The sequence below is a fragment of the Erythrolamprus reginae genome, chromosome Z (assembly GCF_031021105.1).
Source record: "Erythrolamprus reginae isolate rEryReg1 chromosome Z, rEryReg1.hap1, whole genome shotgun sequence".
Taxonomy (NCBI): Eukaryota; Metazoa; Chordata; class Lepidosauria; order Squamata; family Dipsadidae; genus Erythrolamprus; species Erythrolamprus reginae.
This window is the reverse complement of record NC_091963.1, coordinates 112,639,151-112,665,786: the sequence shown is the minus strand read 5'-3', so window position 1 is coordinate 112,665,786 and position 26,636 is coordinate 112,639,151. Positions and strand designations below refer to the sequence as shown.

The window sequence follows — 26,636 nt, the reverse complement described above, 5'->3', positions numbered from 1 at the left end:
GCAGATAGTGGAGTTTGCGTGGGCGGCGGGGAAGACCCAGGGAAGGTTCCTTCGGCCGCCCAGCAGCTGATCTGCTCGGCAGCGCAGCAGCAGCGAGCAGACGAAGATCGGGGTTTCCCCGCCGCCCACGCAAAGGGGAAACCCCGATTTGGCTCCTCGCTGCTGCCGCGCTGCCGAGCAGATCAGCTGCTGGGCGGCCGAAGGAACCTTCCCTGGGTCTTCCCCGCCGCCCACACAAAGGGGAAACCCCGGCTCCTCGCTGATGCCCCCGCTCACCCGCCCGCCAGCAAGAGGGGGAGAGATAGAGAAAGAGAGAGAAGGAAAGAAAGAGATGAGAGAGGGAGGAAGAGAGTGTGAGAGAGGAAGAAGCAAGATAGAGAAAGAGAGAAAGATGAGAAAGGAAGGAAGAGAGTGACGTCATCGGGTGGGGAAAATCGCGATATAGCGTTTCGCGAAGATCGAGATCGCGAAGATCGAGGGATCACTGTATTGCCATCCACCAGCTTCTCTTCAGGCGACCTTCCTCCCCCTCTCACAACTACCTGGCTGGCTGTGGCGGCCATGAGAAAATCCTCTTCAAGGCGCAAAGGCATGCTCAGTTGGCGGGAAGGGCATGAGCTGTAGCCCAAAGCAGCAGGAAGTGAAGGTTGCCTTACACGCAAATGTGGCATGAAGGCAGTTACAGGGCTGCTTCTCTCTTGACCTAAGGATCTGGCCATCGCCTTGCTATTCTGACCCCCTGCATGAAAGAAGGAAGGGGAGGAGGGTCACTGGAGCGAAAGCAGCCTTCACTTCCTGCTGCCCACCCCACTCGGTCAAAAAGATGCAAGGGGGTGGGGACGGGACACGGCAAGGCAATGGCCAGGTTCTTAGGGCAGGAGAGAAACCACATCCAAAGATCTTCTTTAAGCAAGCAGCCTGTCTTCCGAGCATGGCTTTGCGGCACTTCGGCGCTTGCTTGAGTCTTCCTGCGCATGCACACACACTCCTGGCACTGCCACAACTAACCAGGGAGTCGCAAGAGGGGGAGGAGGATCATCCGAAGAGAAGCCTCAGACGGGGGTGGCTATGTTCTTCAAGCAAGTTGAGAGAGGCGGAGTCAATAGCGCTGGCGGCACAGATTTTCCCCTTGTCCATGGGGAAACTCTGAATCCCTGCTGTCTGGGGGGCTTTGGTTCCCATGGAACCAAGCCGGATCCTCCCTGAAGGGGAAGTGATGCTGGGGACGCTGCCAAGGGTCTGGTTTGGGGTCAGCATACACCACCAATCGAACTGGTTTATCTCACACCAGCAGTGGTGTGAAATCGACTGGGCTACTGTGCCTAAGCCGATGAAGCCAAGCCGACACTGCAATGAAAGGATTTTAAAGTAAGCTGGAGATTGAAACTAAGCAACGTGCTGGAGTGAGAGGAACTTAGTTAAGAAATGGTGCTTGTAAGTGATTCGGCCAACTGGAGCTTGGATTGATTTTCTTGATTTTTAAAAGGGAACAAAAACTTGGGGGAAAATGGAGAGGAAGCAACTAATTGGCAATTGGATACAATAATGGAAAGCTTCTGGAAAAACAATAAAAGCCCAAGATTGAGCATTTTAAAGTTTGTTTATCAGATTATTGAACTGTTTTTATGAATTTTAGTAAACTGGTTTTAATCAGCTGAGAAAAGTCTTCATTGTATAAATAAGTTTAAAATATTTTTTGTGGAATTAATAACACTGCTACCAGCTGGTGGGAGGAAAAATGACAGAAGATTTTTTTGACATACAATCTATTTTTCGACTTTGCCTTCCAGAACACCTTATCTATGTTGATTATGACTATGAACTTTCTTAATTATTTCCATCTGGAAGTTACAACATCTTGAAGAGGAAAATTTACATTGTTCTATAAGAATTATTTTATACAACTGCAGAAACATGTGGATATTAGAGATTTTATTTGCAGCACAGAAATTGAATTGAGAAAGGGGATTAAACATTTTAAAATAATAATAATAATAATAAATAAAAGCAAGAAAGTAAAAGAAGAATTGAAATAAAAGGAGCAGAATACTTGGACAACGATAAAACTATAAATTTACAAGACTGATAAATGGTCATTTAATTATTAATTGAACTACAGTAGTCCCTCGCTATACCACGCTTCACCTACTGCGGCTTCACTTCATCGCGGGTTTCTGAGGAAGTCGATCAGCAGATTTAAACAGCCCGCCAAACTCGATCGGCAGGTTTTTTTTTAAAAAAAAATCTAACATTGTAAATTCTGTATTTAAATACTGTATCTAAAATAAATACTGTGTGGGAAGGGTTTATATAAACACTTAAAACAATGAAAACTTACCAAACAATTACAATATAAATACTTAAATAAGTACTATCAGTGGATAAATTCCCCATCGCGGATTTCACCTATCGCGGCCAGGTCTGGAACATAACACCAGCGATCGGTGAGGGACTACTGTACTAATTGAAATGTGAGATAGCCTATGTTTGCAATATTGAAAGGAGAAGGAGCAAGTGGAAGAAGACTTAGCTAATGATAAATTTATAACTATATAAGGTTCTTAAATGGATTTGTAGAGACAATTTTGAACTTATTGATTATCTGAACTATAAGATTATTATAATGTGAATTATAATGATAAAGAAAAATGGGGAAAGGGAAAATGGATATAATAAAGCTATGATTATTAAAGGAGAATTAATATGGGAAAAATAAATAGTACCAATTATGATTTATATATACAGTGATACTTTGTCTTACAAACTTAATTGGTTCCGGGACGAAGTTCTTAAGGTGAAACGTTTGTAAGAGGAAACAATGTTTCCCATAGGAGTCAATGGAAAAGCAATTAATGCGTGCAAGCCCAAAATTCACCCCTTTTGCCAGCCGAAGCACCCGTTTTTACGCTGCTGGGATTCACCTGAGGCTCCCCTCCATGGGAAACCCCACCTCCGGACTTCTGTGTTTTTGTGATGCTGCAGGGGAATCCCAGCAGGGGAATCCCAGCATCACAAAAACGAGCGCTTCACTGGCAACAGAAGTCTGGAGGTGGGGTTTCCCAGCGAAGGGAGCATCAGTGAAATTGCAGTATCGTAAAAACACTGAAGTCCTTGAAACCCCACCTCCGTACCTCTATGTTTTTGTTATGCTGCGATTTCACTGAGGCTCCCCTCACTGGGAAACCCCACCTCCGGACTTCCGTTGCCAACAAAGCACTTGTTTTTGCGATGCTGGGATTCTTCTGATGGGATTCCCCTGCAGCATCGCCAAAACACAGAAGTCCGGAGGTGGGGTTTCCCATGGAGGGGATCCTCAGGGGAATCCCAGCAGTGCAAAAACGGGTGCTTTGCTGGCAACGGAAGTCTGGAGGCGAGGCATCCCAGCGGCGGCGGTGGGTTTGTAAGGTGAAAATAGTTTGTACCTAAGAAGAGGTAAAAAAATCTTAAACCTCGGGTTTGTATCTTGAAAAGTTTGTATGACGAGGTGTTTGTAAGACAAGGTATTACTGAGTGATACCTCATCTTATGAACTTAATTGGTTCCAGGATGAAGTTTGTAAGGTGAAAAGTTTGTAAGACGAAACAATGTTTCCCATAGGAATCAATGGAAAAGCAATTAATGCGTGCAAGCCCAAAACTCATCCCTTTTGCCAGCCGAAGCGCCCGTTTTTGCACTGCTGGGATTCCCCTAAGGCTCCCCTCCATGGGAAACCCCATCTCTGGGCTTCCATGTTTTTGTGATGCTGCAGGGGAATCACAGCAGTGCAAAAACGGGTGCTTCGCTGGCAACGGAAGTCTGGAGGTGGGGTTTCCCAGTGAGGGGAGCCTCAGCAAAATTGCAGTATCACAAAAACACGGACTTCCTCCTCCGAACCTCCGTGTTTTTATGATGCTGCGATTTCGCTGAGGCTCCCCTCATTGGGAAACCCCACTTCCGGACTTCCATTGCCAGCGAAGTGCCCTTTTTTGTACTGCTGGGATTCCCCTGCAGCATTGCAAAAACACAGAAGTCTGGAGGTAGTGTTTCCGATGGAGGGGAGCTTCAGGGGAATCCCAGCAGTGCAAAAACGGGCGCTTCACTGGCAACAGAAGTCCGGAGGCGGGGCATCCCAGTGGCAGCGGCTGGGGTTTGTAAGGTGAAAATAAATCTTAAACCCCAGGTTTGTATCTCGAAAAGTTTGTATGACGAGGGGTTTGTAAGACGAGATATCACTGTATTGTATTAAAAGAGAATTTGAATATTAAAATTGAAGTCGCAATCAGGCGCAGAGAAGTGCATTGGATCAAAGCTGCACAGCAAGATCAGCAAAAACGACTACTGTATTCCATACGGAGAGGAGGCAGTGTTGCTTCTAGGTTTTGGAGGCAAAATAGGAAACATAGAAACATAAAAGATTCACTGCAGAAAAAGACCTCATGGTCCATCTAGTCTTCCCTTATACTATTTCCTGTATTTTATCTTAGGAAGGATATATGTTTATCCCAGGCATGTTAAAATTCAGTTACTGCGGATTTACCAGTCACGTCAGCTGGAAGTTTGTTCCAAGCATCTACTACTTTCAGTAAAATAATATTTTCTCGCGTTACTTCTAATCTTTCCCCCAACTAACCTCAGATTGTGCCCCCTTTTTCTTGGGTTAACTTTCCTATTAAAATCACTTCTCTCCTGAACCTTATTTAACTCTTTAACATATTTAAATGTTTTGATAATGTCCCCCCTTTCTCTTCTGTCCTCCAGATTATATAGATTGAGTTCATTAAGTCTTTCCTGACAAGTTTTATGCTTAACCCTGCTGCTCTGTTCAAAACCACTATACACTTGTACTGTTTGTGTGACTCGCACTGAAAATTCTTTATTTTAAGTGCTTATATTTGGTCAATTTGAAAACTTTTTTCCCTTGTAAACTAGGTTGAACATTTCTGCACACAATGAAATGAAAATTGAAATAAAAAATAATGCTTATTGGTTTATTTTGCTCATAAAAGCCTGCCCCCTTTTTTGTGATTTTTTTTTCAATTTATATAGTTTTGCCTGCAAACAATGTGCAATTTTACTAAATGTGGTGTGGAATTACTAGTTTGAACATTTCTGAACATATTGATATGAAAACTGAACTGAAAAAATTATGCTTATTTGTTTATTTTGCTCATAAAAGCCCCCCCCCCCCCGGTTTTTCAAGCATGTCACTTTATAAATTTTTCTACGCCCCTAATTCCAAATATTTTCAATAACATTGGCACTGAATTACCAGTTTGAACATTTCTGAACATAATGAAATGAAAATTGAACTGAAAACATTGATGCTTATTTGTTTATTTTGCACATAAAAGTCCCCCCCCCCTCCGTTGTGTTCAATTATTTCAATTTATATAAAAATTATGCTGTTAATTTCAAAATTACATACTTGTTTTTAGTAATATGGATTTCTTTCATAAAATTAGTTGTCTGGCTATCATGTGCTTGCTTTTCAAAAGGATATTCCCAATATTTTTAGCCAAATCTATATAAAAAGTGAAATTAATGGCACACAGCAAGGCCAAGGGGAGTGGCCCATTTGTGACCAAAATAAACAAATAAGCATAATTTTTTTCAATTCATTTCTATTTTTCTTATGATCAGGAATGTTCAATTTAGTATATAAAAACTTTTGGGGGGAAATTTCTTAGGAGATTTGTAGCCTAAAAAATGACACAAAATGCTCAAAAAATGGGGGGACGGCTTTTTGATCAAAATAAAAATATAAGCATCAATTTTTTTCAGTTCAATTTTCAAATCATTATGTTCAGAAATGTTCAAACTAGTTTTCCAGGGAAAAACATTTTCAAAAAGACCAAATTTAAGTACATAAAAAAAATCTTTTTGGTCTGGGTCGTATACGACCAGAAACAGACTCAACGTGAGGTTTTTTTGCCCAGAAAAAAGTTAGCCCCCCCAAAAAAAATATTTTTATGATGATCAGCAATGTTAAATTGAGTAAATGAATGCCTAAGATATTAAAAAATATTTCGGATTTGGAGCCTAAAAAAATTTTGAAGTGAAAATGGTTGCAAGCAGCCGGGGGGGAGAGGCCTTATTTCTGATTTTAAAAACCCAATAAGCATCATTTTTTTCAGTTCATTTATATTTTTCTTATGATCAGGAATGTTCAAACTAGTAATCCCACCCCAAATTTACTAAAATTGTACACAATTTGCAGGCTAAACTATCTATTAAAAAAATTCACCAAAAAAGGGGGCAGGCGGGCTTTTATGAACAAAATAAACCAATAAGCATTATTTTTTTATTTCAATTTTCATTTCATTATGTGCAGAAATGTTCAACCTAGTTTTCAAATTGACCAAATATAAGCACTTAAAATAAAGAATTTTCGGTGCGAGTCACACAGACTCGTAAACAATACAAGTGTGACTTTTTTTGCCCAGCAAAAACTAAGCCCCCCACCCCCCAAAAAAATTATCATAGAGAGAACCCCTGAAATGATGAAAAGTCATGACATTTCAAATTTCAGAAATGCAGGGAAATTTTTTTACAGGGTCTCAAACTTCGATTTCGTGTTGCACAGACTTGAACAGAACAGCAGGGTTAAGACCTTCCACCATTGTTGTAGCCTGTCTTTGGACCTGTTTAATTTTATCAATCTCTTTTTGTAGGTGAGGTCTCCAGAAGAGAACACAGTATTCCAAATGTGGTCTCACCAATGCTCTTTACAGCGGGATCACAAGATACCTAGAAGAGTTACATACAGTACATGACTTGTTGACGCAGACACAGTTTGTTCTATTTTTTCATGACAGAACTTGGTGGCAACAGTTTTTGCCATTCTTGTAGTAAAAAAGAAAGTAAAAAAGTATCATGAGAATAAGCAAATAATAACAATAAATAAATAAATAAATAAGAAAATGGTATGACATATGCTATTACATGGCAGTGAAGGATGTATAGACAGCAGGCTGGCTTGCTGGTAAAGTCTAATCCCATAGAAAAGTTACAGCTGATCAACAATGTCATAGAAACATAGAAGTCTGACGGCAGAAAAAGACCTCATGGTCCATCTAGTCTGCCCTTATACTATTTTCTGTATTTTATCTTAGGATGGATATATGTTTATCCCAGGCATGTTTAAATTCAGTTACTGTGGATTTATCTACCATGTCTGCTGGAAGTTTGTTCCAAGGATCTACTACTCTTTCAGTAAAATAATATTTTCTCATGTTGCTTTTGATCTTTCCCCCAACTAACTTCAGATTGTGTCCCCTTGTTCTTGTGTTCACTTTCCTATTAAAAACACTTCCCTCCTGGACCTTATTTAACCCTTTAATATATTTAAATGTTTCGATCATGTCCCCCCTTTTCCTTCTGTCCTCCAGACTATACAGATTGAGTTCATGAAGTCTTTCCTGATACATTTTATGCTTAAGACCGTCCACCATTCTTGTAGCCTGTCTTTGGACCCGTTCAATTTTGTCAATATCTTTTTGTAGGTGAGGTCTCCAGAACTGAACACAGTATTCCAAATGTGGTCTCACCAGCATTCTATATAGCGGGATCATAATCTCCCTCTTTCTGCTTGTTATACCTCTAGCTATGCAGCCAAGCATCCTACTTGCTTTCCCTACCGCCTGACTGCACTGTTCACCCATGTCAAACTAGGACAATTCTTAAAAATTCCTAAAATAAGACCTATAGCAAAAGCATCACTGTAGTATAGAACTGGATCATTAAAAGATGCTAAGCTGCATTCTTGCTCAAAGATATATGTTTTATTATTGAAAATATAATGTTTTAAAGAATTGTGCATTCCTTTACTAAACTATTGGAAGGAAATGCAGAATGTAACCTTGGAATATGATTTAATCTCTTTACTTAAAATCAAGGTTGATCGGGAAAGTTACTTATAAGTTACGTATAACGGGAAATTCATAAGTTCATAAACTTTTCCTTAGTTTTGTTTAAGAATATCTAAATAATATACCGAAAGCAGTTGTATACATTTTCTGCATTTGCAAAACCTGTATGATAGCTATTTTCCCACATAGCATTTTCTAGAAATAGCCAACCATTGTTGTGCTGATATAATAGTAATAACAGTAGGCTTTGTTGCACCTAGTAACTATAGAATAGTGCTTCTCAAACTATCTGTTGTTAAAGACCAGGTTTTTTTAAAATTCAATCCATTATGAATATAGAGACTTTGTACTTATATACAATAACAATGAATTAGAATAATAAAATTTAAAAAGACATACAAAATAGAATTGTTATTATTGAATTTAACAATCATAACTGTTAAATTTCAATAAATCCAAGCAGAACAAACATCATAGGGAAAAAAGAATTACAAAAACTGCACCTGTTGTTCATTAAAAGTGTGCGTATAGGCAATTAATATAGAGAATCACTATCATATTAACTTTTCCTTATATAAATCAACTAGCAATGTCCTGTATTAAATAGCTACAAACATTACTTAGATCAACATTTAATATTTTTAATATGATAAGTGAGCTTGATTCTTACTTATTAACTTATCTAATGACAATAATAATCACATAAACAATTCTACACACTCTTGAATTCTGTACTTAAATCACTGGGAACTAGTGATCAAACAGTTTGTGGATGTGATCTCAACAATAGAACTACTCTGGAAATTATAAAATGCTAGTGGGAAAAGGAACTTTAGTCTAGTTCCCCTTCATAGGAAGTATCAAGTAAAAAAGTATTTAAGAACTTTAAATAAATGTGCATGTGCGATGATTTATTACAATATGTATAACCATGTCCACGCCAAACAAAATAAAAGATATTATAGAATAGATAATTCAAATTTCAATTAAGCTTTAATAATACTTTCCAGAGCTATACTTCTAGCTAAATATTTTTTTTATAGGAGTCCATAAAGGATGGGAAATAATAACAACCAGTAAATAGCAATAGCTACCAAAACTCTGGGTAAAGACAGTGGTTCAATCAGATCTCTAACACATTCTGAATAGTAAGGAAACATAGAAGAAACATTTTCTTAATAACTAGTTACAGCCAATTTGTTCTTAAATTCTAGATTAAGATAAAGCAGAACCACCACTGAGTGAAGACACAATGGAAGGCAGTCATTTACTTTAGTTTAATATCCTTTCATTATAAACAAATGTTAGCCAAGATATAAAAGTAAATACAGTGATACCTTGTCTTACAAACTTAATTGGTTCCGGGACGAGGTTCTTAAGGTGAACAGTTTGTAAGATGAAACAATGTTTCCCATAGGAATCAATGGAAAAGCGATTAATGCGTGCAAGCCCAAAATTCACCCCTTTTGCCAGCCGAAGCGCCTGTTTTTGCACTGCTGGGATTCCCGAGGCTCCCCTCCATGGGAAACCCCACCTCCGGACTTCTGTGTTTTTGCGATGCTGCAGGGGAATCCCAGCAGGGGAATCCCAGCATCGCAAAAACGAGTGCATCGCTGGCAATGGAAGTCCGGAGGTGGGGTTTCCCAGCAAAGGGAGCATCAGTGAAATCGCAGCATCACAAAAACATCAAAGTCCTCGAAACCTCACCTCTGGACCTCTGTGTTTTTGCGATGCTGCGATTTCACTGAGGTATCCCCTCACTGGGAAACCCCACCTCCGGACTTCTGTTACCAGCCAAGCGCTCGTTTTTGCAATGCTGGGAATCCCCTGCAGCATCGCAAAAACACAGAGGTTCGGAGGTGGGGTTTCCCATGGAGGGGAGCCTCAGGGGAATCCCAGCAGCGCAAAAATGGGTGCTTTGCTGGCAACGGAAGTCCGGAGGCGGGGCATCCCAGTGGCGGCGGTGGGTTTATAAGGTGAAAATAGTTTGTAAGAAGAGGCAAAAAAATCTTAAGGGTTTGTATCTCGAAAAGTTTGTATGATGAGGCGTTTGTAAGACGAGGTACAATATCATATTGCCTTATAGTTGCTGAGAAATACATGCATATTCTATCCAGCAGCAGAAACACTGAAAACTGAATTGGCATGTGGTATTTTTTTATCAGTAATTTAATTTAAAACATAGATACAATTAATTCTAGGGATAGTTTTATGCCTATGGCATTCAAAAAGAACTATGAGGTTCACTAAATTCAAAATGTAATTAGATAAATAGGTACCACTTCGGTGGGAAGGTATCAGCGCTCCATGATATCAGGCTGGCCACATGACCGTAGAAACTTCTTAGGACAATGCTGACTCAATGGGCTTGAAACAGAGATGAGCACCGCCCCTATAGTCAGCAACAACTAGCAGAGCAAACTCCGCAGGGACTTCTTTACCAATTTTTATGATATGAAATTTAAAAATAGGCTGCTCATAGTATTCTTTACCTCCTGCCCCAAAATAGCTAGAATGCAGGTACTCTCTATGTTAATAATACAATGTTTTCATGGCATCTCAAACTTAATACTCAAACTCAAATAAATAATTTTTAAAAGTTTCATAATGGTAAATATCTATTGTTATAAAATCAGAAGTTTGAAAGCTCCTTTTGCAGCTAACAAATTTTATCAAAAGGTAAAAGCTTTGATGATCTTGGAAAGCTTATGCCTTTTAATTTTTAAAAAATAGTTAGAAAGAGTGATATGCCGCCCTGAGTCTCACTGGGATTGGGCAGCAAAGAAATTGAATTAATTAATTAATTAAATAATTAAATAACATACTAGATACCTGATTTTATTATATAATAGGTTTTTTCTGTTTATACACTAAAAAGTACTAAAGTAGAAATTAATTTTCAACTTACAAATGGATATTTTTCTTTATTTTCAAGTAGCAATCAGAAATGAAACAATTAAACCCGACATAAATTTCTGGATTCAATAAACCATCCCATCTAGTAATTTCTTCAGGAATATCTGATTATTGTAAGACAGAGACTTTCCCTTGGAAACTATAAGGAAAAAAATGTTCTAAGGCCTGAATAATGCTTACCTGTCATATTTGAATTAGAATTAATTACTTTCTGTCCAGACTAAGCACTTAAAACCCTCAACTTAATACATTTTTTAAAATACACATATTAGAATGCATTTTGAACCTGTATGAATTTGTATGAGTTTGAAAGGAAAAGAACTCCTTAGACTCACCCTAAAATAATCTCAGCATTCACTTCTAATACTTTGTAACAATACAACAATCATCAAAGTCCTAAAATTCAGATCTACATTGGGGCGGGTTCTTTTATCGAAAAGCTCTTTTTATTGCAGTCTAACCATTTCTATAGCGAGAATGTTCTATATAGAAAGATATTCAATTATAATATCCTGTGAGGTGCGTAACTTTTGCCATTACAGAAACTGACATTTTAAGAGGAAATAAGAGAAAGTCTAAAGCCACACAGTAGATTAATACCCTCCAATATAGTTCTATTCCATTGTTCTTATAACAATAATCTACTGGTTATTGAAATATCCTGCATTCTCCTTCACAACTATTAATTAAGATGAAAGTTAAGTTCACCCAATATAATATGTGCCATGGTTTGTTAAATAAGCCATAAATGGCTAAATTCACATAAAACATTCTTTTCACACTAAACAAAATGTAGTAATAAAACCTGTAAACTTAGCCAATTTAGACCAACTACAAATGCTAGTTTCAAAACTAAGTTAGTTTCACTTGTTTATCTAAAACAGTATCCAACTCCTTTAAAAACTTCCATGAGTTGTGAAGTAGAATACAAATTGAATAAATAAAAACAAACTCAAATACATTTAATTTCTATAACAGTAATTTCAGGATAGAACTTATTAAAAACTTTGATACACTTCTGATAACTGAGGCTCACATTTCATATCTAGGCTATGAGGCCAAAGATGTAAATTAGAGGACATGTTCATGTAGGTTGTGCAGGGAATTCAAGGGTGTTAGTTTTGTTTTGATGGGGGTTAATTGTGTAAACAAAATTCCTGTGTTTCAGGTATCAAATGCTGCAAGACATTGCACAATTTTCAGTGATGTCACTGAAGTTCAATGATACTCCAATAGGCAGGAAAAAAGATGAGGTTCTGAGGACTATGGCTAATTGTGTTTTAAAAATTCAAGTATTCATGTCTCACCACTAGGTTTGTTGGGTGGACAGCCCATTGCACTAATTTCACCTCTACTTTAAAAAATTGGACTGTTAACTGAAAAGAAAGTGCTTATATTGGCAAACTACCAATCCATTATACAACAGTAATAATTTAAGTAATAGACTTGAAAGGTGTAGAAAACATAATTGATAAAGATTGTATAAATACTAATTATTTAGAGGGTTAGCACATTCTGTTAGTTTTATATGCTATACTCCCATGTTCTGATAGGGTATATTACAAAGATATAAATACATATTAAAAATAAAAAATGTACAAGTCTTTACCGTTTTACATTCTAGCCTTGAAAAGTCAGTGCAAGAACTATCAGGCAAGTGCCAGAGTTGAAGATATATATATATAAGAAAGCTTTTTTGACTACCTTATTTCTTCCACAGAATTTCTGCTCATTTACATGTAGTCTGTATATACAAAACAGCCAGAGCTCAAGAATAAATGTACTAAGTCATCTATCTTGAATTCCACGTTGTATTTTAATGGAGTTCCTGATTAATATTGAACTGAATCCAATCTTCCATCTCATAACTTTTTAAATTTATCTATTTATACTCCAAAATGCATGCATTTTACTCATCTTCACTCCTGAAAAAAGAGCAATATATTGCCTCATTGAATCTAAATATTATGCCCTTATCACTGCCCTATAGATTTGTGTTCCCTGTGTCTAGATTCCAATACAGAAGCATATAAAATTAATTCATTTGGCTGGTAAGCAAACAAAAAAGGATCTTATGGCACCATATACTATATGTTAAATAATTATAGAGCTCTATTAACAACTATAAATACAGTCCAAGTTTATCATGAATTTTTTCTCAAGGAAAACCACTGTCTAATTTGCCACAATACATACTATACTGCATAAGTTACAGATCAAATGCTCAACTGCTTCTGTAATATGAAAAATCACAGCACCTGTATATAACTGCCATAAAAAGATAAGCAGTCTAAGAGAATGAAAGGACCAGTAAGGGCCAAAAATACTTGGATATAAACGTATAGTATACTAACTTCTTCCTTGTCCTTTATATCAAAGTGAGCCACAGATTCATTCTCTGGTTTGTATTAATCATAAAAAGCCATTGCACTATAATCAGTAATAAGATAACTTCAAAATAAATCATGAAAATATACTTTATTTATGATAGCACCATTCCAGGTGCTATCAGGTTAATCGCTAAATCAAATATTAGACTTGTCATACCAATCAGTTTGATGGAAATCTAAATCAGATGAGCTTTAATAGATTCGTCTTTATCACTTTTATCATATTTTGCAGGCCCCATGAATTTAGAATGGCAGACAGTACTGATTTTCAGATTCATGACCAAGGACTATCAAATACCTTGGTTTCAAATCTGTGAAAAAACGCCCCAATATAGTTTTTTACTTACGACCACAAATGAATTCAACATTTCTCTTTTTAAATGACCTTCAGTCTAGACAATGTTTCATTTTAGTCAGCCTCATAATTATACAGTGGTACCTCTACCTAAGAACGCCTCTACTTAAGAACTTTTCTAGATAAGAACCAGGTGTTCAAGATTTTTTTGCCTCTTCTTAAGAACCATTTTCTACTTAAGAACCCGAGCCTAGAAAAATTTACCAGGAAATTTGAAAGCGCCATGAAGGCCCGGCCAGTTTCCTGCCATTCCCCCTTTAATCATGGCCATCTCGGGCTTTTCTGGGCTGCCAGAGGAGCCTTTCAGTGGTGCTTAAGGAGGCTTTGGCAACCCAGAGCGAACGGAGCATTTTCCTTTATCTGGGCGCTTGGAGAGGGAATAAACCACTTTGCTGTGGTACTCCCTCACACTGCCTCCCATACACCTGGCGTGAGGTTGCCTTCCAGAGCGTCTGGGCGTGGAAAGGCAAAAGGGGTTCTTTGCTCTGGCTGGATCAACTCAGCTTCAGCCAAACTGAGGAGTTACCATAGTGAAGGAAAGGTGCCGGCTACAAAGTGAGCGAGCGAGAGGAGAAGGAAGCCCTTCAGCAGGTAGCAGCAGCAGCTGCCTTTCAAAGGAGCGGGAGGTTCCCCCCTCTCGCTCACCTGGGTTTCCCAGTGTATGGGAAGTAGCCTTGCGATGGTGTATGGGAGGTGCATGCTCCTCCTCGCCACCTCAGTCCCTCTTTTTTTTTTTAAAAGCTTTAAAGTTTTGGATTTTTTTTGTTCCCCTCTCATCACTTTCTTCCTTCAGCAGCAACTGTCCTCCTCCTCTTCTTCCTCCTCCTCCTCCGCCCACCCAAATTCCGAGCTTTTATTTCTTTCCTTTGCATGCATTATTTGCTTTTACATTGATTCCTATGGGAAAAATTGCTTCTACTTAAAAACTTTTCTATTTAAAAACCTGGTCACAGAACAAATTAAGTTCTTAAGTAGAGGTACTTGGAAAGGGTCATTTCAATTTTAAATGTTAATAAATGGCATATATAATTTAAGTGCCATTAAGACATGAGGGTTGAAAGATCCACAAAAGTAGCTTGATTTTTTTGTTCTAAAATACAGTATTTATATTTTCAAAGCAAAATGATTCTCCCAGCTTGCTAATGACTTATTTTTATTTCAACTGAAAGCCTCCCATGCAAAGCAAATGTCACTTTTATATGTATTTTTTATATTCTCAAGGGCAAAACTTCTGAATTCTTTACTCTATATTTGCCTATGAAAGAGATGAGGCAATATGACAAGAGAGGAAGATAGTCACAACAGCTGCTTCAACCCCCCCCCCCCCTCCCAAACACACAGCCTGGATACCAGCTCTAGTAACACAGTCCATTTGCAACATAAACTACCAGGGATTAAGGATGGTCTGGTTGTAGTTCTATATCACCATGTATTTGAGAAAGACTTCAGCATCTATGTAAATAACTGAACTTATCATGAAATAAAACACAAGTACAGTAAAAACAAAGCAAAGCAGAACAGACCCTCATAAAGTAAATCGCATAGGAGAGCAGAAAGAGAAAAAAGGAGAAGACTGCAAATTATAATTTTTATTGCTTAGTAAGAGTATAAAGCATTTGCTTTCTTAAATGCATATTAGAAAAATTCCTTGGAAAGAATTCAAAATGATTAACTAATCATCAACTTAATATATGCCATGAAATTATCTCTTACTACTAATTAAGCAGGTGATATTGAGATGCCTCCACCTAAAAAAGTGTTTAAAAAAACTAAAAGACACACCAAAAATTAACCTGATAACATATCCAAAAATGATGCCCCACAGGATTATTGCAATATTTTCATTATCCCTTCCCCCAAAAGAAAATTTTATGGTACTTAGAAATGTCCAAAGATCATTTGTCAAATGAATAAGAAAAATTTTAGAACATTTCTCAAATCCCTGTAAGTTACCCAAAATTGGATAGTTTTCTTTGTGTTTTTCTTTTGCCTGAACACATTTCCACTCACAAAAGAGGGTTATGTGATTCAAAAATAATCAAAAATCTCCCAAAGTATTCCTATTTCACCTATTAAGGAGAAAATCAATGACATTATCAACGGTAATTTGCTAAAATAACATAAAGATCATTAAATTATGATTTCAATACAGATAGTCCTGTATTTGTTCAGTAACCGTTGAAAGTTATGATGATGCTGAACAAAAGTACCTATGACCTGTCCTCGAAGTTCAACTTTCTAATAAGTAGATTTGGGTAACGGAAAAAATTTGGGAAGCACTGGTCTAGAAGAAAATAGCAACATTTAATGTACTTTATATAATAAGTTGTTTATGAGGTCTGATTTTTGGACTATACACCATGTATCAGTATAGATTACTAATGTTGTTTCACTCTTATCAAAGTAATATTAAATATTGGCAATAATTAGTATATTTATTAATAAAAATTACAGAGATCCTCAAACAATTATTTTCTTTCTCTTAGTTTATCCCATAGAATATTGCTATACATACCTCTTTAGTAAGATCACCATTTAATGGAGGAGCCACTGCACCTAGGTCTTCCAACTCTTCATTATATGCTTGTTCCATTGCATTTTCTCTGACTACATTGTCTGAAGCAGTCCCATTTTGCAAGCTACTGCCATTTTCAAGGGAAATGCCTGTATTGGGTTGGGCACCAGAGACAGAACCTTCAGGATCACGATGTACCAGCCAAGCACTGACTTCAGTAGTGGGCACCTGAAACCTGTCCAAGGCCCTAACTTGGTTGAGAAGCCGTCGAGCTGTAAAATAGTAGTCCAGATCTACACTTTTGGGATGTATAACATAGCCATCTAGGGTGTTCCGCAGGTTGTGAAACTGTGTTTGCGTGTATGCAGAGCTCTGGCCCAGAAAGATCTCCCGCAAGGGAGGGAGATGTGAATTTAGATAAGTATCTACATCCACCCTCACTCCGATCAAGCTGAGAAGAATGGTGAATTGAATGAGTCCTTCAGTGAAATATTTCTTCAGAGAAAGCATTTCTAGAAAGAAAAAAGGATATTTAGAATAATTTAATAACATTCAAATATCTCTTGCGAGATAGCTTTCTACATGCTATACAACAAATGCTCATATTTTATTTTAAAGGAAAATCTAAGTGCTTCAGATTATGAATAAATCTGAGAAATTTGAGAAATCTCCAGGAATAAAAAACTGTCATTAAGTGGACTTTTATTCTGGAACAGCTTATTCAGAATACAAAATTGTTTTACAACAAAACAAAGCATATTAACTCATGTGACTTACTGTCTTAAAGAATCCACACAGCAACCTCCTTGAATCTTCTATTTTTCCACAGCAACTGCAAGATGGAACAAGTCTTCCAGAACAGCTGCAAGTTTGAACTTCCCCTTTTTCCTCCTTTATCTCTAAAAGGCTTCCTGAAGGAACAAATAAGAGTGCAGGGATTCAGAATAGGGAAAACTCTCCTGTTGCTTGCTGAAAGTTTCATCAGAAACTGAACACCCCCCCCACCCAAAAAAAAAATCAAGCTAAAGCATTAAAAGGCACCACACTTTAAATCAATTCAACACTTTAATTTTGTACAGGGTAGAAATATAATGTGGAGTGCACATTTAATAAAAAAATATGACCAAAAAAGCCAGGTTATTTAGCATTATGCTTCAGTTTATGGGGAACCAATTTGATGTAGTAGTTAAGGCAGTGAAGGTGAACCTATGGCACGCATGCCACAGGCGGAGCTGTATCTGAGGGCACATGAGGCACTGTCCTATGTCAGCTCCAGTGCACATGTGTGCGATGGCTAGCTGATTTTTGGGCTTCTTTTTGGTCATTTTTCACTGGAAGATCATTTCCAAACTTCCAGTTGGCCTGGAAGCTTTCCTGAACCCTGGGTGGGAGAGAAAAACAGCCCAACGAACCTACTGGACATCCAGAGGCTTCAATGAAGCCTGTGAGCATGCATTGGGAGGGGTTGTGCACATGCGGGGTCTTCACATATGCCCAGGAGAGAAACTACTGCATTATGGGTGTGGACACATGCACCGTCACTAAGTTATTAGGCTGGAAACCAGGAGACCTTGAGTTCTAGCTCTGTGGCAAGGGCAGTAGACAGTACAAAGGCAGTAGACAGTACAAAGGCAGTAGACAGTACAAAGGCAAGTGGATGACCTTGGGATAGTCATTTTTTTAGTCCTAGGAAAGAGGCAATGGCAAACTACTTCTGGAAAACTTTGCCAAGAAAGCAACAAGGATTTCGTCCAGGCAGTCTCTGAGAATCAGACATGTCTGAACATAAAGTGGGGTGGGTGGGGGAGGCGGAACAGTTCAAGGAAATATCAATTTGGCTTTTGGCATCTGATTACCCAGCAAGAGCCAAATATTAACACTCCAAAGAATACTCGTGCTTGTCTCCTTTTATTCTCTCATGCTGTGGACAATGTTTAAACTTGCCGATTATGCCTTCGTTCAGCATAAATTTCTGAGTAATTTAAAAGGACTTTAAATTCACTTCAAGCATTAGGAATGTTGCATTTTATCAGCACAAGAACTGTGTGTCCAACTATTTCTCCTAAATCATGCCTACAACTTCATGCATACTGAAGAAATTACTGGTTTTAATGAAGAACTAAGCTTTTAATATATGCATGGATCCTTGTTTTAGCTATTTGGATTCTTAGCTCTTTCCCTCACTCCAAGAACTGCCAGGGCTTGTGATTCTACTACCCATGCATTATTAATACCCACAGGTATTCCCAGTGACCTCGGCCCATCTTTTTCCCCCATTCCTGATTGTTGAGCATACTGATTCTCAATCAGTTTCATTGTTGATATTTTAAAGAAAACATATGTTGCCTTCCTTCTTGGAAGAGGAATATAACTGCTGGCAAGTCAGTATTTGACATATTCATTTAAATTTTAGAACCTATTTGGGAAAAATAGGTCTTCTTTCATTTCCCCCTCAATTATCTATCCAAAGAAAATTATGGATAAGGTGGCATTCACTATCAAATACTTTCCTTATATTTTCATATGTACAGCAAGCTTTAAGCAATAAAATCTCTGTACCATCAATATTAAATTGCCATTAAAGTGCATCTATCAAAATGAATTAAACATTAAAAACATATAAAACCATTTTCTGATAAAAGTTAGAAACACGAGGATAAGGAAGGTCAATATCCCATCACAATAATTCTACATATATTATCAGAAAATATTGCTAGCTCAATTTTTTAGAATTAAATATAAAGCCTTGAGGTGATTTTTTTTGGCTTTCATGTCTTGAGGTTTTCAATACAATTTTCCCTTCGATTAATTTGAAATTGTTTTTAAACTCTACATCACAACTAATTGCATTATCTGCTCCCATTTCAAATTAAACAGAATACAATAATTCCAAAAGCCATACCTTGATCTATTCAAAACAGCAACCATATACTTAGACTAATCCAATCTATGCTTCTACTATCATATTTCAGCACCTTTTTCTATTTCCATCAGAGACGCATGATTTCTTAGTAGTTGTTTTGAAAGACATGAGAGCCAAAATTCTCCACCACTTTCTTTCCTATGTTCCTCATTAAACCTACTTTTTCAATCACTAAGACTTTCTGAACTCTCACTATAATCTCAATTTTAAAATCCAAGCTCTAATCCAATGCAAACTGATGACATAAGAGACTAGAGAATTCTACCACAAATCTTTTCATACAACAGCTTGAACCTTGCCCTATTTACAATACACAGAACAATAAGGAAGTACAACTCCAACAAAAGTAAAGCTTTTTACTTTAACTGACATTTTAAAATAATATCGCTTTATAATGTTATCTAGATTCAAAAGCATCCTTTTCCTGTGTAACAAGGAGTGTACAATCCATTTTGCCCATACAGCAAGCAATCAACAGGCAAGAGTTTTTCCTTAATTAATTAATCCATGATCTGGTGTACCTATTTTCTTAAGATTTTATAATTAATCCCACATTTCTCTTTTTTTGGCTTCTTTCCTACTTTCATTTCTCTAAAAATCTTGGATTCCCAATATAAGAACCCTGAAAAAATAGGTCAGGATTGCTAACTCCCACAAGCTAATTATTAAGTCACCGAATAATACTATGCAAATGTTCTTTTAATTAAATAGTACAGCTCTTGGCCTGCAACACAACCATTTACTACAAACAGGCATGAGAATACAATTAAATGTCAAACTGCTTCTATTCTAGAAACAATTCCCCACCCATTACTTTTGCTAGGCTCGCATTTCCTCCAGTATCTGGTTTTACTCCATTTCTACTTCTACCGGTATATAGTATACTCTCATTCCTCAGTTACTTATACAAATCTAATAAATAATAATAATGTTCCAGGAGTGCCTCACCCATTCAGAAACCCCCCCCCCACCCCCCATTTTGTTTTTCAGCAAATCCTGCCAATAGTAAATTCCCTTTTCTTATTTATTTATTTTAGTTCCATTTGTATGCCGCCCAACTCCCTAAGGACTCTGGGGCGGCTCACAACAAAGAAGAACAAGACATACAGTAATTAAAATATTAGGACATCTAAAAAGAGAGACCATTTAAAAACAATTAAAAGCCTACAATAAGACCATCCCTTATCATTTATTGGGGGGGGGGGTCTTGATGATGTTATCATCTGATCAAATTTATCTTACAACAAGGGGGAAAGCAATTCTCCAAATCCTCACTTTCTCAGGCTAACTTTTTACCTCCTCTTATCCTAACTTTCCCCATTTTTTTTAAAAAAAAATCTCCCAATCTACCTGGGGCCCTTTAAATTCCACATATCGGTATTACCCCATCTAATTGGCTCTTTCCACAGCCCACACACGCCTGAACTAATTAACCTTCTTCCATCCGGACCCTCCTTCCAACTCATCTTTTTCCTTCCACCAGGCTCTCCTCGAGTTCAAAACCCCACCTCGTTTTTGCCCACGGCTTGCATCTGAACCCCTTTTCCCCCCGCAGTCGCCTTTCTTCGATTCATATTATTCCTGATCTTCTCCCAGCCCCCTCCTTTACCTGGCCCTCCGTCTTTCGTCCCCTATTTTTACCTCCATCATCTTCTCAACACCTCCCTCGACAACGCCTTTCAAACCCTCCCCCCACCCTTTATAAACAGCAGGCCGTCTCTCTGGGTCACCCCCACCCCTTTCCTCCCCCATATTTCATCCCCCCCCCGCGCGCCCCCAGTATGCGATCCCTTTTTTAATTCTCCAGCACCGCTCCCCCATATCCTTTCCCCGCTGAAGGCTTTCTCCACTAACTTCCCGCGGTAGGAATCCATCATTTCATCTTGTATTACCTTTCCTGCCCAGCGATCCTCGTCCAGCACGCACGGCTACCTTCCGGAGGCCTCGCTTGCCTCAATGCCGGTCTGAAGCCCATACAGCGGCATTCGACTGCCTACCACAAGGTTTCCTGCCTCATGCGTAGCTTTGCCCAATCGTATTTAAGGATCCAGATGAGTGACATCTTGTTTGTCCGCTCAGAAAGTAAGTATTATTTCCTAATCGCAAACCTCACGGCGACTGACAGCTCAACGGCCAGTCAGAATCCACACAGATAAAAGTGTTAACAGATGCACACAAAAAAAAAGTCATGAGAAAAAAGCCAATCACGATGGTTAAAGGGCTGGCTACGGCGCTCGTTGATTGACAACATAAATTCCCCAATCGGTTTAATGTTCGCTTTAGTTCCTTGAACCAGGTGATTTGATTGACAGAAGAAACAACCAATTGACATTCAAAAGTGTAATCGCCTCTTGTACTCTGGGCTTTAAAGCTGCAGTTAGTTTCTTTACTACAGTATTCCCCACCCGATTACGTAATCGCATAACCGCCTAATCACAGGCCTATTACTCTTGCGAAATGGCGCCATATTGAGAGTGTAGCCATTGGCAAGCAAGTGACGTCTTCAGACCTTTCTATTCATGTATGCATTTTAAACATTCGGTACTACTTTGGAAGTTTTGATGAATGCTTCTTTGCTCATGCTGAAATCACACCTACAACGTAATTTTACATTTAATTGATTGTATTATGTATAATTTTTAAGTTGCTACAGATAATTCAAGTTTAGTGACATTTATTTATGTATTTATATATTTATTTATTTATGTATGTATGTATGTATGTATGTATGTATGTATGTATGTATGTATATGAATATTTCAGCTTCAACCTCAACAATACACGAGCACACAATCAATTCCACTCAATGTCAACCACTCCAAACTCAACTGCAGAAAATAGGACTTCAGCAACAGAGTGATCAATGCCTGGAATACACTACCCGACTGATTTCTTCCCCAAACCCCAAAAACTTTAACATTAGATTGTCTATAATTGACCTCACCCCATTCCTAGCAGGTCTGTAAGGGGCGTGCATAAGTGCACCATTGTGCCTACTGTCCCTGTCGTACTGTCCTATTCCCCAAATTTACCTGTTTGTATTTTGGTTTTACAATACCTGCTATCTTGTTTTGATAAAGAAAAAAAGGAAGGGAGAAAGAAAGAAAGTTTATCTTACTTCTCTTAAACTTGAAATTAATCCAAAATATGCTCAGGTATACTGAATATAATAAGGTAGAAAATTCAACATGTAAAAATCATTTTTTATTCTAAATGTTCTATACAATCAGAAGGTGATGGTTGTAGCAAAGCAAGCATGAGCAGCTACTTAATTTCCATTTCAACATTTCCATTTTCAATAAGTTAGAAGTATGGGTTTTGCTAATACAGTGATACCTTGACTTACAAACGCCTCATCATACAAACTTTTCGAGATACAAACCCGGGGTTTAAGATTTTTTTGCCTCATCATACAAACTATTTTCACCTTACAAACCCACCACCGCTGCGGGGAAGCGCCCGTTTTTGCGCTGCTGGGATTCCCCTGAGGCTCCCCTCCATGGGAAACACCACCTCTGGACTTCCGTGTTTTGTGATGCTGCAGAGGAATCCCAGCAGCACAAAAAACGGGTGCTTCGCTGGCAATGGAAGTCCGGAGGTGGGGTTTCCCAGCAAGGGGAGCCTCAGTGAAATCGCAGCATTGCAAAAACACAGAGGTCCGGAGGTGGGGTTTCGAGGACTTCGGTGTTTTTGCAATGCTGCGATTTCACTGATGCTCCCTTCGCTGGGAAACCCCACGTCTGGACTTCCGTTGCCAGTGAAGCGCTCATTTTGGCAATGCTGGAATTCCCCTGCTGGGATTCCCCTGCAGCATTGCAAAAACACAGAAGTCCGGAGTTGGGGTTTCCCATGGGGGGGAGCCTCAGGGGAATCCCAGCAGTGCAAAAACGGGCGCTTCGGCTGGCAAAAGGGGTGAATTTTGGGCTTGCATGCATTAATTGCTTTTCAATTGATTCCAATGGGAAACATTGTTTCGTCTTACAAATGTTTCACCTTAAGAACCTCGTCCCGGAACCAATTAAGTTTGTAAGACAAGGTATCACTGTATAGTTTCAAGCACTTGGGAACTTATGGCATATGTCAGCTAAAAATGAATTCAAAAATATTTCAAGCTCATTTCCTGCCACCTATTCACAAGAATTTGAACTGACCTAATGGTTAATGGGAATTGGTGCCAGAGAAGACTCAATGGACTTCAAGAAGGCTGACTTCTTACATATCTTGGGGAGGGCTAGAGACTCCAAACTGATGATGGATTTGATCTTGCCCTCTGGCTCAGCTTGGTCATCTACAAATTGTGATTTGGGATATAGCAGAGTTACTAATTTTTCTCCAATAAAATTCAACAATAATAAAACATATAATATGTTTTATCATGATCACACTAGGATCTCAAAACTGAGTATTTCACCTTTTTTAAAAAAAGCACTAATAAGAAAGTATAAGTAAACTATTCATTCAAAATTGTTCTGTCTGCATCTCAGCCAGAAATGAAGACACGATAGACATCAAATACATTTTTCATCTTTATATTAAATAATTCCCCTCTCCCCCCCCTCACATTTTTACATGGTATACTTTTCAAAATTGTTACAGAGCTGAACTTTTAGTACCATAGAAGATAAAATTCATGTTTTGCAACGTGGCTCCTGGCAAAACACTGAAAAATTATTGTAATCATCAAGTAGGACGAATCAAGAATACACGTACCATATGTAATACATACATACATACATGTAGTCTTTGACCTACGACCATAATTGAGCCCAAAATTTCTGTTGTTAAATGAGACATTTGTTAATTGAGTTTTGCCCTATTTTACAACCTTTCTTGCCTTTTCCTGTTAAGTGAATATTTACAGTAGATAAGTTAGTTATTCATAAAAATAAACCAGTTGCCAAGCATCTGAATTTTGATTACATGACCATCAGAATGCTGCAATAGTTGTAAGGGTGAGAAAGACTCATAAATCACTTTTTTCAATCTTATTGTAACTTCAGTCATTAAATGAACTGTTGTAAGTCAAGGACTACCTCTATATGTTAACATTTAACCTTATAAACAACCTGCAAAACAAATGTCTATTCCTGCACAACTTTTCACTCCTAAAATTGTGAGAATGAAAAAAGGGAGTTACACAATTTTAATCTGGGAACACCTATAATCTCTGAAGTAATATGTTAGGCCATCAAGCATTAGCTAATATCTGTTCTTTAAGATCAAGTAATGGCGTAATCATAATTACTATTTTTCATTTCTCATATCATTATGAGATATATACCAGTTCTTTCAACTCTTTTGACACACCTGTCGCCCCACTGTTATATGCCTTTGACAGCTTGTCCCAAATTTTGAATTATCGGCTGAATTTAAAAAGTTCCTTTCTCCCTGAGAAAAATATTATATGTGTTAAGGGCATTGTTGGAGACAGTATGACTCCAAATCTTGACATCACTATTTAATTGTTTATTACTTAATCCCTACAAACTGTGAGTTGGATATTGTGTATCTGTTTGTCTTGTTTGTTTATAGCTCGAAACAAATCAACCTTGCCCTCACTCTTTGGATTAGGTAGATATACTGTACTGTACTTTATTAAAGTCAGCAACCAGTACAGTACAGCAAAAAAAATTGCAATAAGTATTCCATATATTACCCTAACCACTAAATCGTATGTATTAGGTAAGCACCTACATTTAATGTAATGTAAACATTGTAGACACAGAAACTATACAATCTATAGGTCAATCCCTAAATTGAACTTGCCAATTTAGGGATTATTTTTTGCAGTTTTTCATTTAGAGGAAGATCACATAGACAATTTTTCAGTCAGAATTTTAGACTAAGTAAGAGATGGAAATTTAGCTGGAGCTGAAGTATCCTTGAAATGCAGCTGTATGATGACCTGATGAACTAATTTCCCTGTGCTCATTTGGCAGTTGAACAACATTATGCATTTTCCATTTTCTTTCATCAAAAAATAATATTGAAACCATGTTTCATTTATTGCCAGTAGTATGTTATTGTTCTATTTGTACTGAACTGATACATTTTGTTAAAGATAAATCATGACAGAAGCTGAGAATTTCTTTTTCAGTATTTAATTTATGTAAGTGAGAAGTATTAGTTATTTGCCTAACATAATAACTATGCATGATTCTATAAATATGCAATATCTAATTTAATTTGGCTGAAGGTTTAGCAGTTCTTTGCTACAAAGCTCAAAACTGGAAAACTAGAAATACTTCAGAAATTTTAGTCCAGAAATCTTCAATATGTTCAAACTTTGAAAACAAGAACAAAAAAAACATATTTTGGACGAACAGTCAGAAACGAATAATAGTTAGTTTATTATAAATTGTCTGAAAAAGAGTAGCCTCATTTGACAAGTGATAGAATGATCAACCTTGGCATATCTTGTAACAAGTATGTGTTTGTGGTATTCATTTTGAAACCCATTGCATCACGAGATCTATTTAATACTGTAATTTAATGCCGTGTTTGAAGAGAGAAAGAGCCAACTGCCTGAACAGGTGTGTTGGGTAAGACTGTGCCCGCATAAACAGGCGTAAACTGCTTGACAAAGCTATTAATTGGGTTAAAGTGGTAAAGGATCTTTTTCTTTAGAAATGAGGCATCTGAAAATGCTTGTTTGGTGACTTGAAAGAGTATAGCAAATGACTTCATGCCTCTTTCACACCCTCCTTGCAATTTTACTTTCTCTAAACAGGTTTTTGGTGAAACCCCAAATGAGTCAGACAAGCTTTTCAGCTGCTGGCAACAGAGAAGAAAGTATCTTCTGCCAGCAAAAGGAATTGTTTCTGCATTTTTGAAGGTTGAAGATTTTTAAAGGAAAAATAAATATATTAAAACTCTTCTGGCATTTATGCTGTAATTTTACTGCATTTAGGAAAGAAATGCTGTTGAAAATGGCATTTTTACACTTTTTTAATAGCAGAATTCGGGTGCTCTCGAAGCCTCAAATTGCATGTGGGGCCCACAGTTGCATCTATGAGCAAAAATGAAAGAGGCCCCCTTCGAGTATGTTGTGTGTAGAATGATGCCTCTAGAAAATCAAAAAGGCAATGTGGGTATCAGACGTTTCAGCATTTAAAGCCAAGAATGGGAGTACACCAAAGATGAATTAATCAAAACCACATGTGACCTTAATGTGTACTGACATGCAGTAGGGGAACAGCAGGTTAATAGCTTTAAAGATCCTTGATTTTCTTGTTTCTTTTTTTCACTCATATTGCTACATTAATGCTTGCCTAATCTGATTACAAATATGGAGATAGTTACCGCACACAGGTGTTACATTTCCTTCTGGGGGAGGGGGTTCCTATATTTTAGGTCTCATGGCCTTAGAATGCTTCCCTTTGTGAATAGTCAATTTTTATAGACCTCTCAGACTGCAGCCTTTCAGAGTTATAAGTTAGGCTAACATATAACTATCTTAGTGTAGTCACCTTTCCTTGCAATGCTACCCCAAAATTATGTCTTTTATATTCCCACTCCTTTTAATTATGACTTATCTTGCCTTTATATTTTGGATGTTATGGTAATAGCTCCATACCAGCAAAGATTCTCCTTCCTGCAGGTTTTTCATTGATATGATGCACTGTTTTCTCCAACTTTTAGGCTCCAACTGAATAATACCAAACAATCATTAAAATATTGATATAGCTAC

At 37.7% G+C, this 26,636-nt stretch overlaps 1 protein-coding gene across 1 annotated transcript in view; it reads right to left on the bottom strand.

Annotated features, from left to right (window-relative positions):
* The window catches only part of NFE2L1 (NFE2 like bZIP transcription factor 1), a 46,793-nt gene extending 25,832 nt beyond the window's left edge, over nucleotides 1–20,961 (bottom strand). Inside the window, exons 1-3 of the mRNA XM_070728920.1 lie at nucleotides 20,839–20,961; nucleotides 16,801–16,934; nucleotides 16,024–16,535 (exon numbers count right to left, since the gene is read on the bottom strand). Of these exons, the coding sequence (XP_070585021.1) occupies nucleotides 16,024–16,533 (510 nt within the window). The 5' untranslated portion in view covers nucleotides 16,534–16,535; nucleotides 16,801–16,934; nucleotides 20,839–20,961. The remainder of the gene's footprint in view (nucleotides 1–16,023; nucleotides 16,536–16,800; nucleotides 16,935–20,838) is intronic.
* Nucleotides 20,962–26,636: the final 5,675 nt, after the last annotated feature.